Source organism: Bubalus bubalis, chromosome X (assembly GCF_019923935.1).
Source record: "Bubalus bubalis isolate 160015118507 breed Murrah chromosome X, NDDB_SH_1, whole genome shotgun sequence".
NCBI lineage: Eukaryota > Metazoa > Chordata > Mammalia > Artiodactyla > Bovidae > Bubalus > Bubalus bubalis.
The window spans coordinates 36715218-36727447 of NC_059181.1; the positions used below are offsets into that span (position 1 = coordinate 36715218).

The following is a 12230-nucleotide window of genomic DNA, read 5'->3' on the forward strand; positions in this document are numbered from 1 at the left end:
ACTTAGTGACTGCCAATCAGTGCTGCTGCCTTTGAGTAACCATAGCCAGGGACCACTGCTGCTCAGAGGATTTTGATATTTGAGGCACTCCACTATGTGACACAGATGTTTTAGCTGTTACCATAAATGAGGATGAACACTGAGCCATTTCTCTTTTCTTCTCCTCCCACCCCAACACCATACTGTGAGAACATAGTTTTAAGAAAATATTTTCTTTCACACCATAAGGTAGTTCCTAGGTTTTTAATTGACTTTATACACAGCTGATGACTAGGGTGCTCAGAATACAGTTTACTGGAAGAAAATGAAAACTGCCTATGACATAAGGAGACCTAGGTTTGCCTACTGACTCTTCATGCATAAACTGTAGACTTTAGATAAGACTTTCTCTCATGACTATGTTTTATACTACATAAAATGAAGATAATAATCCATATTTATACTACAGGGTTCTCTCACAACTCAAGTAAGATAATGGAGAAATATAGATACTTGTTAATACCAAAATAATTATATATTCATAAGAATCATAAAAACTAAACCCTACTTAAATACTAAATCTCTATATGGTAAATGGAATTTCAATGCCACATACAATGGACACTGCTGATGGTCTACTGAGAAATGATTCACACAAGTCTGTTCTCATCCCCTCCACCATTTGTAAGACTATGAATTTTTCCATATCATACAAGCAAAAGAAGGATTCCTCTAACACATCTATAAATAATTTCTTCATCCAACATCAAAGAATACTAAAAGAAGTTGACCTCAATTTAATTTTTCATCTATACTGTATGGTTTCCCAGCTGTGTTCTTTGTTTTTGTGGCTCCTTCATTAATAAGGCCAATGACATGTCTTTTTGATATTTTCCTCTGCTGTCCCTTTGTATGACACATTGAGCTATGTTTGTGAGAACCTTCGCCAAAGCCAGTAAAAACTTCATTGTACACGGCCAGGAGAAAAAAAAAGAGCACACAGTAGCATCTTTTTTTCCCCCTCACTAACAGAGTCAGCAATTAACAAGTATAATCAGACAAACTAAAGCTTAGAGTGTCAAGGATAGATTCTTTGCGATTCAGGATGTTAAGGATGTTTTCAAAGTGCTCACACAAATGCTGCTATTACAAGCTGCCATGTGTTTGTAAAAGTAGCGTTTTTGGAAGTGCTTCTCTTATCTCATCTCCGGGTTGGAAACCTCTCCATCTTTGCAGATTACACTAACAAGCCGTATCCTTTAGCAAGAACTCTATTAACTCCCTGACTATTTAAACAGACACTTGCTGAGGCATCTTTTAAAGCAAGCACTTACTGATAATGATTTGATGACTATTCTAAAAAGGAAGAAGGGAAACAAGGAGTATGTTGCCCTGTCTCAGTGCCACTCTCTTCACTACAGGGCCATGATGAAAACCAAGAATCATAGCATTCTCCAAATCCACTTGAAGCTTGAAAGAAAGTGAAAATCAAACCATGATTCCAGTTACTCTGGAAGGTTCTGTTGATAGTTGATGCTGGAGTTAGGACCTGGCATAGATTAGTTCTAGAACTTTGACCATTTAAAAAAAATGTATTCAGGTTTTAAAAATTTCAAAGCTATCAGAGATAGGTATCTTTTGTGAAGGTGGGGACAGAACCAGAATCTCTGAGGGAGTGCTGGAGAAAACACACAAAAGCTGACCCATCAAGGTTCAGGAAGATATTTTCCATCTATAATCCTTGGGGCTGCCTACCAGGGCCCAGACTGGTGTGGGGTGAGAAAGATGCCTGGAACACAAACATAAGGAAGCACTCTATCTCTAACACGCCCTAGTCCCAGTCTTCCTGCCTACAGAGGCATCTGATCAAATAACTTCATTTTAACTACTGAATGACAGAACCAATGGAGATCTACGTCTTCAACAAGGACAGCAATGAGCAGAGACCTCTGCATTCTTCCATTACGCATTAGGATTTTCAACATGCTTTCATATATATTCTCACATTATGCCAGCCACAACCTTCTGAGGCTCACAATGTACTATGTTATTAATCCCACCACAGAGATGAACAGTCAAAGGCTTTGGTGTAGTCAATAAAGCCGAAGTAGATGTTTTTCTGGAACTCTCTTGCTTGGCAATTTGATCTCTGGTTCTTCTGCCTTTTCTAAATCCAGCTTGCACATCTGGAAGTTCATGGTTTACATACTGTTGAAGCCTGGCTTGGAGTATTTTGAGCATTACTTTGCTAGTGTGTGCAATGGTGCGGTAGTTTAAACATTGTTTGGCATTGCCCTTCTTTGGGATTGGAATGAAAACTGACTTTTTTCCAGTCCTGTGGCCTATGCTACATTTTCCAAATTTGCTGGCATATTGAGTGCAGCATTTTCACAGCATCATCTTTTAGGATTTGAAATAGCTCAACTGCAATTCCATCACCTCCACTAGCTTTGTTTGTAGTGATGTTTCCTAAGGCCCACTTGACTTCGCATTCCAGGATGTCTGGCTCTAGGTGAGTGATCACACTTTTGTGGTTATCTGAGTCATTAAGATGTTTTTTGTATAGTTCTTCTGTGTATTCCTGCCACCTCTTCTTAATATCTTCAGCTTCTGTTAGGTCCATACCATTTCTGTTCTTTATTGTGCCCATCTTTGCATGAAATGTTCCCTTGGTATCTCTAATTTTCTTGAAGAGATCCCTAGTTTTCCCATTCTATTGTTTTCCTCTATTTCTTTGCATTGATCACTGATGAATGCATTTTTATCTCTCCTTTCTATTCTTTGGAACTCTGCATTCAGATGGGTATATCTTTCTTTTTCTCCTTTGCTTTTAGCTTCTCTTCTTTTCTCAGCTATTTGTAAGGCCTCCTCAGTCAACCATTCTTTTTCTTGGGGATGGTCTTGATTACTGTCTCCTGTACAATGTCACAAACCTCTGTCCTTAGTTCTTCAGGCACTCTATCACATCTAATCCCGTGAATCTATCTATCACTTCTACTGTATAAGCATAAGGGATTTGACTTAAGTCATACCTGAATGATCTAGTGGTTTTCCCTACTTTCTTCAATTTAAGTCTGAATTTTGCAATAAGGAGTTCATGATCTGAGACACAGTCAGCTCCTGGTCTTGTTTTTGCTGACTGTACCAGACCACCTTACCTGCCTCCTGAGAAATCTGTATGCAGGTCAAGAAGCAACAGTTAGAACTGGACATGGAACAACACTGGTTCCAAATTGGGAAAGGAGTACATTAAGGCTGTATACTGTCACTCTGCTTATTTAACTTATATGCAGAGTACATCATGCAAAATGCCAGGCTGGATGAAACACAAGCTGGAATCAAGACTGCCGGGTGAAATATCAATAACCTCAGATATGCAGATGACACCACCCTTATGGCAGAAAGCGAAGAAGAACTAAAGAGCCTCTTGATGAAAGTGAAAGAAGAGGGTGAAAAAGCTGGCTTAAAACTCAACATTCAGAAAACTAAGATCATGGCATCTGGTCCCATCACTTCATGGCAAATAGATGAGGAAACAATGGAAACAGTGAGAGACTTTACTTTGGGGGGTTCCAAAATCACTGCAGATGGTGATTGCAGCCATGAAATGAGAAGATGCTTCCTCCTTGGAGGAAAAGCTATGACCAACCTAGACAGCATACTAAAAAGCAGAGATATTACTTTGCCAACCAAAGTCCACCTAGTCAAAGTTATGGTTTTTCCAGTAGTCATGTATGGATGTGAGAGTTGGACTATAAAGAAAGCTGAGTGCCAAAGAATTGATGCTTTTGAACTGTGGTGTTGGAGAAGACTCTTGAGAGTCCCTTGGACTGTGAGGAGATCCAACCAGTCTATCCTAAAGGAAACCAGTTCTGAATATTCATCGGAAGGACTGATGCTGAAGCTGAAACTCCAATAGTTTGGCCACCTGATGTGAAGAACTGACTCATTGGAAAAGATCCTGATGCTGGGAAAGATTGAAGGTGGGAGAAGAAGGGGACAACAGAGGATGAGGTGGTTGGATGGCATCATCAAGTCGATGGGCATGAGTTTGAGTAAGCTCCAGGAGTTGGTGATGGACAGGGAAGCCTGGTGCGCTGCAACACTCTGTGCTGGGGTCACAGAGTTGGACACGACTGAGCAACTGAACTGAACTGAACAGAGATGAATAGACAAGTTTAGAGCAATGACAGGATTTGATCAAAACAGTAGAGGTAGAACTCGAATTCAGGACTCTGACTCTCTGCCAAGTACTCTTCTCATTATACTACCCAACACCAACTCTTCCTTTGAGGTCCTTTATAACATCAGATTTCATGACCTATGTTGATTAGAATTTATCATCAGGTCACTGCAGTGGCTGGTTAACAAAGAAATAAACTTAAATTTGTCTGTTGTCAACTGCCCATATAACAGCCTTATGAGAAATGAAAAATGGACAAAAAGAATTGATCTAATGGGTCTTATTTCCAGTCTTTAACACTTTACAGGCAACCAAAGCCATTTAAGTCAACCTCACAGGTGATTTTTCCCCTATTATCATTAGTTGCATAGTACAATCATATTGTTGTTTATGTTATTATCATTAAGGCCTTAGAAATCATTAGCAGCATATGAGTAACTTTGCTAAGAGTTGTAAAGAAGCAGAGATTAGGGCAGGTTTATATAATATCAAGTTTGAGCCTTCTCTCCCTGTACTAAGAGATGTTCAGAAAAGAGCAGGGGTGGGGGGGGCGGGCAGTGCGGGGGAGGAAGACACTTTCCAGTGAGCAACCTGTCTCTGCACAGCACTGCTTCAGACAAAACCTTTCTAACACTAACCAGAAACACAATTTAGTTGTCCACAAAAGAAAAAAAAAACTTTGAGTTGCAAATCTAATTTCCTGTATATAGTGGATTACTGTAGAGAGAATCTAAATTATTTAAAAGTGAAGAGAGACTTACTTCTCCCCATGTTTTCCTGTGGTCTCTGGTAGATCCTTGGATGATGAGTCCCTCTGCAAAAGACAGCACACACACAGTCAGATTCAAGTTCCATTAAAACTGATGTTGTCAACATGAGCATTTCATTTCAGTGCTTTCCAATCTTTCCCCCTAATATAAATAAAGCTGATATCTAACCTCAGAAGATGGAAACACGGTATTCTGGAACACATGGGCTCCATATCAGTTGGCTATGACCTTGTTCATCTGGCATTAGTTTCTGCCCTTGCCAAATAAAAGTCATCAAATTGGTCACATGCTTCTTTCATGGGAAAGCAGGGATATCAACAAAAAAAAAGGTGGACAAAAATGCCAAAAGGCTCAATTTTAATAACAAGGCTAGCGTGTTATTAGCCTGTCTATCCCTGGTTTCTCTTCAGTGTCACTCTGTGACAAATCCAATACCCTTTACAGTGTAACATTTTCCTGAATGGTGTCAAACAGCAGTACCTCTAATCAAATTATCCCTCTGGCAAAGCAGCCCACAGAGTTACTACCAGTAAACAGCATGAATCAATAATAACTATGAGCTACTGACAACAGAAACTTTGGAGGAGAAAAATACATACTGCAAATGCAGGTATGCATGGAGGAGCAGCAATTCTGCTTCTTTAGGAAAATACACACACACAGAAGCTAATTTATACCACAATGGCTTCATTTTCTTACAGGGTTCAATCACAAAACTACCACACATTTACTGTTCTCTTGTCAAATTCCCAATATGGAGCTAAGCACCAGAGAGGCACAATTCTAAGACGTAATTTATCACTATGTTAAGGAATATATAACCTGCTTAAGTCAAACATATAGAGGAGAGTAATGTCAAAACCAGGGAGCTGGAACAGTAACCCTGGGCAACAGGAGAACCCAGCCTATGGGACTGCTAGAGAAGCAGAGCCGAGCCTACACTCCCAACCTACTCCTACACCCTACCAACAAACACAGGAGCCTAGCCTTACAACCATGATAAGCTGAGGAGCCCAGCCTATGGCCCGGCTCACTTGCTGGGAACAGCCTGTGGTCTTGCCCATGCAGGAAGCCCAGCTAGTAATCTTGTCCAATGAAGAAGGGTAGCTTGCAGTCCCACCCAACAAGGAAGCTCAGCAGCATGCAGCCTTGTTCAACTTCATGGCAGTGTCTGTGGCCCCACCTAATCCTGAAGCACAACCTGAAGCCATGTGAAAACACTCTGTCCTGCCTGGGGCCCTGCTTAAACATAAAATCCAGCCAGCAGTACCACTGGGTTGTGGAGTGCAATCTGAGATCCCACACAACAAGGCGTGACTGCTGAACCAACCCATAGTCCTGCTCAATCATGGAATTGAACTGGTGGCACCACCCTACCAACAAACACAGTCTGGGACCTTACCCAACTGGAGGTGATATCAGAACTCAGATAGTGGTCCCATCTCACTGCTGAGCAAAACTGGTAGCTCCACCCAAACAGGGAGATGGTCACCTAGTAGTTCTGCTTGAACTTGGAGCCCAGCCAATAGGCCTACCCAACAGTGGAGCCCAGTCAGTGGCATTTCCCCCAACCTCAGAGCATAGGCAATGGCCTCACCCAATGAGACTCCAAGTGCAAGCCCTGCTGACTGTGGAAGCTATCAGCTGACCCGCAGCTGAAAGCTAGCATGAGTGGTGAAGGTCTTTCTCTACAGAAGTGAACCTGTAAAGTGTGGAGGAGGAGATTGCTTAAACAAATGCACAGACACCAACGCAAGGAATCATGAAACAAACAGTTAAACATGACATCACCAAAAGAAACTAAAAGTTACAACAACTGACTCTAATGAAACAGAGGTCTATAAGCTGTCTGAAAAAGAATTCATAAAAAATCTCTTAAAGAACTTTCAGTGAACTACAAGAACACATTGACAACTAAAGAAAATCAGGACAATAGTACATGAACAAAACAAAAAGTTAAAGAAGTAAAGAGAAACCATAAAAAATAAAAAAAAAAAAAAACAGGATCTTTTGGGGGTTGATGGAAGTGTCCACTGTTTGTTTTTTTTTAACTTTTTATTTTATATTGGGGTATAGCCAATTAACAAACAATGTTGTGATAGTTTCAATGAACAGCAAAGGAACACAGCCATACATACACATGTATCCATTCTTCCACAAACTCCCCTCCCATCCAGGCTGCCACATAACATTGAGGAGAGTTCCATATCCTATACAGTAGGTCCTGGTTGGTTATCCATTTTAAATCTAGTAATGTGTACATGTCCATCCCAAACTCCTTAACTGTCCCTCCATCCTTTCCTTCCCCCAACCATAAGTTTGTTCTCTAAGTCTGTGAGTCTCTTTCTGAAAAACAGAAATCTTAGAGCTGAGGAATACAATAGCTGAAGAATTCAATAGAATAAAATGGTAATATCTAGCAATAATTACTTTAAATGTAAATGGGTTAAATTCTCCAATCAAAAACAGCATGGCTGAGTAGATAAAAAATAAGATTTCAATGATATGCTGTCTACAAGAGATTTACTTTACTTTTAAGGACACATATAAAATGAAGTGAAGGGATGGAAATAGATATTCCAAGCAAGTAGAAACCAAAAGAAAGCAGGGATAACTATACTTAGATCAGACAAGGTAGACTTTAAGCTAAATATGGTCATGAGAGACAAAGAAAGCCATTATATAAAGAAAAATGAGTCAATTTCATCAAGAAGATATAACAACTGTAAATGCTTATGCACCCAATGTTAGATGCACTTAAATATATAAAGCAAGTACTACTACAAATAAAATGAGAAACAAACAGCAATACAGTAACATGTGCTGACTTTAATACCCCACTCTCAACAATGGATGCATCATCCAAATAGAGAATCAATCAGGAAACAGTGGATTTTAACTACACTACAGACTAAATAGATCAGACAGACAGAGAGCATTCCATCCAACAGTAGCAGAATACACATTTTTCTCAAGAATAAACTTTTTCTAGGATTGATCATATGGTAGGCCAAAAAATAAGTTTCAACAAATTCAAGAAGGCAGAAATTATATCAAGCATCTTTTACAAATACAATGTTATGAAGTTAGTAATCAATAACTAGAGGAAAGCAAGAAAAAATTTAAGTACATGGAAATTAAACAACATCTCCTGACCAACCAATGGATCAAAGAAAAGAAATCAAAAGGTAAATAAAACAAATCTTGAGACATACAAAAACTGAAATACAATACAAGAAAACCCATCATATGCAACCAAAGTAGTTCTAAAAAGTTTATAGTGGTAAATTTATAAAAGAAAAAAAGAAGATCTCAAAAGAACAACCGAACTTTAGCCATAAAGAAATTAGTAAAGGAAGAACAAACTAAGCCCAGAATTAGTAGAGGAATTAAATACTAAATATTAGAGCAGAAAGAAATAAAGAATAGGAAAGCAACAGAAAAGATTAACAAAACAAAACTGACAAAATTTTAGCTAGACCAATGAAAAAAATGAAGATCCAAATAAATACAAATGATCATGAGACTACTATGAACAATTACCCACCAACAAATTAAACAACCTAGAAGTACTAGCATAAAAAAAAAGACAAATAGACTGAAAAAACAGAATCCTGAGTCCAGAAATAAATCCAAGCATATAAAGTCAACTAATATTTGACAAGGGAGCCAAAAACACTCAATGGGGAAAAAACAGTCTCTTTAACAAATGATTCTGGGAAAACTAGATATTCACATTAAAAAAATTGAAAATGGACCTCCTCCCTTACACCATGGACAAAAATTAACTTTAAATGAACTAAAGACTTAAATGTAAGACTTGAACTCATAAAAAGTCCTAGAAGAAAACAAAGGGGAAAAAACAGGCAAAAAAAAAAATCACAAATTAAACAGACTACATCAATCTAAGAAGCTTCTGTATAGAAAAGAAATGATCAACAAAATGAAAAGGCAACCAAAGGAATGGGAGAGTTTATCTGCAAACCACATATCCAACAAATGGTTAATATTCAAAATATACAATGAATTTCTACAACTCAACAGCAGAAAACAATCAAATTTTAAAATGGGCAATGGATCTAAATAAACATCTTTCAAAAGAAAATACACAAATGGCCAACAGGTACATGAAAAGGTGTTCAACATCACTAATCCTGAGAGAAATGCAAATCAAACCACAATGAGGGGTGGGGGAGTTGGTTCAAGAGGGAGGGGACATATGTATACTTATGGCTGATTCACGTTGTTATATGGCAGAAGACAACACAATATTGTAAAGCAATTATCCTCAAGTTAAAAATACATTACAAAAATACAATGGAACATCACACCTCACACCTGTTACTATGCCTACTTACAGAAAGATGAGAGATAACAAATGCTACTGAGAATATGGCGAAAAGGGAACCCTTGGACACTGCTAATGCAAATTTAACCTCATACAGCCACTGGAGAAAGGAGTATGAAAGTTCCTCAAGAAAATAAAAAACAGAAATAACATGTGATCCAGCAATTCCTCTTTGGGGTATATAGGCGAAGGAAAAGAAATCACTATCTTGAAGAGATTTCTGCACCACCATGTTCATTGCAGCATCATTTATAATATTTGAGACATGGAAATACCTAAATGTCTACCAACAGGTGAAGAGATAAAGAAATGCACGTGCAAGCACACACACAGGAATATTATTAGTCATAAGAAAGGGAATTCTAACATCTGTGACAACATGGATGAATCTTTGAAGCATTAGGCTAAGTGAAATAAGGCAGACCTCAAAAAACAAATACTGTATAATCTCACTTCTGTGTAGAATCTGAAAAAAAAAAAAACTTACAAAAATAGAGAGTAGAATGGTGGTGGCAAGGGGTGGGGGCAGGGGTGGTGGTAAGAATGGGTGAAGATGTTGACCAATTTTAAGACTTCCAATTTTAAGATGAGTAATTTCTGGGGATGTAATATACAGTATGATGATTACAGTTATCCATACTTACTGTATATTTGAAAAATGCTAAACAAGTAGACCTTAAAAATTCTCAATACATCACACAAAAAATTCTAACTATGTGAGGTGATGGATCAGCTAACTAACCTTTATTGTGGCTTTCATTTCACAATATATTTATGAATCAAATCATCACATTGTACAACTTTAACTTATACAATGTTATATATCAATTATATCTCAAATAACGCTGGGAAAGAAAGAAATTAAGCCTATATGAAATAGGGACACTCAGGGAATAAATACGTGACTGAAACCTGATAATGAGTTGTACAACACTGGAAAATTATTTCTATCTCAAGTTCCTTGCAAAAGGAAGGGGCAGAATTAGATGAATGTTTCCCAAGTTGATGTCCACAGGATGTTAAAAGGTGCATTATTCAAAAACAAGGCTCTTATCAAATAAATGGAAGAAATGCTATCTCAAGGTTAAATGGGTTTATTATAAAACTTTTCAGAGCCTTAAAAATGCTAATAAGCAATGTGACAGAAGTGTACTCTCTCCATGTATTTGGCTATACAATCCTTTTCATAAGCAATCAGTATTTCTTAGGAGTTCTATTCTCATGAGTTCAGTTTGGGAACCCACAGAAGATAACTGCTAAAACCTCTTTTAGCTCTGAGATTTCATTACTATCTAACAAGGCATTAATTGTATGGAACAAAAGTAACAGTGAATCCAGAAAGAAGTCAAGGGGGTTGATTCGCACAGTATTTTGGAGCCAAAAGGAACTTGAGAAATCATCTAATGATTTTTCCTCACCCCACCTTTTACTTAAAGCAGCAGATCACACTCACAAAATCTTATGCAGAACACTAATATATAAAATGGGTTAGGGCCAAAGTCTTCAGGGTGAATTGACGTAGAGGGCTGTAGTCCCACTTACTGGGATTTCTCCTTGAGGGAGCCTAGAAACTTCATTGGAAAGTAGAGGTTAGTGAGCCCTGACCCTTCTGATTAGCTATTCTGAGAAGGCCTTGGGGAAAAGCTGAACTCTCCTACATATTCACAGGAAGGTCCTTCACCCTTCCCGGTATCAACTCAATTTTAAATCCTCCTTAAAGGACTCCTTTAAGTCGGACACATAAAATAAGCATTATGTAAAGAGAATCACAAACCTTTTCTCACTCTAGAAAAAACCACATGACAGTAAATACACTAAAATGCAACCCCTGTAGAGACGAGAAGCTATTCAAGTGTCAAGCCGGGGAGTCACGTGGCTACACTTGGATTTCAAGAAGTTCTGAGTGGCGGCAGTTTGGAAAAGAGGAGATTTGACAGGCAAGACTTCTTGTACTTTATTTCCTGTTTGTTCTTTAATATTTAATAGTCTTTTTGCAAAGAATCAAGCCTTTCTCAGTTGTGTTCGGGGAAGCACAAAAGGCTTTCAGGCCTAAGCCAGGACTTTCAAGAGGACTGGCCTCTCCAGAGGTCAACACGGTGGAGAGAACAGGTTTCAGAGGCAACTCTCTTCCAGGGGAAGATGAAACCAAGGAGGTAACCGTCAATTGACTCACCTAGTGTTCCAGCAATAAACTTCCAAAGACCCGAATTTTGTTTTAAAGAAGACAATTTCCTGACAGAGGTATGGAGTTTACCACCTACTGACAATAAACCCTGGATTCCCCCAGTCCCAGGTTACTACTCTGCTTCTCCTGTTGCCAGGGTTAAGCTAATTTCTTTTTTTCTTTTTTTAAAATTAATTTATTTTAATTGGAGGCTAATTACTTTACAATATTGTATTGGTTTTGCCATACATCAATGCTAATATCTTAAAGTAACGACAACATACTTAAAAACAACAGTAAAGCAGCTTTTAGCCAGACATTAACAAATCTAAATAAAAATCACTGTTCCATGGGTTTACCCAGCCTGGTATTAAACATTCTCGACAAGCAGGTTCCACCTTCATTAGCAGTCACCCTACATTCCAGCCAAACCAGCCTCTACTCATCCCAAAAGTATGCTTTAAACTGTTCCAAATCTATGCCTCTGCTCTTCTCTGTATTATCCATACCTACTAAAATCCCATTCATCCCTCACTATTGGTAGCGAAGCCTTTCCTCATTCCATGAACAGGAAGTCATCTCTTTTCCTTTGAACTAAGACAATGTGGAACTTAGGTGCTATCTTGTACAGATGTGCACACCTTACAGTGTCCATCAGACTGCACTTTTCAGAGGGTAAGTAATTTGTCTTCTATGTCTGCGTCTAGGTTGTGCAGGACACCAGATCATTCCCAATGAGAGCTCTAGTGGCCAGACTTAGGGGAGGCTTTCATACCAAGTATGTTT

The 12230-nt window shown here is 38.5% G+C and overlaps 1 protein-coding gene across 9 annotated transcripts in view; it reads right to left on the reverse strand.

Moving 5' to 3' along the window:
- Positions 1-12230, reverse strand: part of PRRG1 (proline rich and Gla domain 1) — a 356881-nt gene that overhangs the window by 85716 nt on the left and 258935 nt on the right. For all 9 annotated transcript variants that reach the window (XM_044937111.2, XM_044937107.1, XM_044937109.1 and 6 more), the window contains one exon: positions 4924-4976. In XM_044937111.2, coding sequence (XP_044793046.1) covers positions 4924-4976 — 53 coding nt within the window. The remainder of the gene's footprint in view (positions 1-4923; positions 4977-12230) is intronic.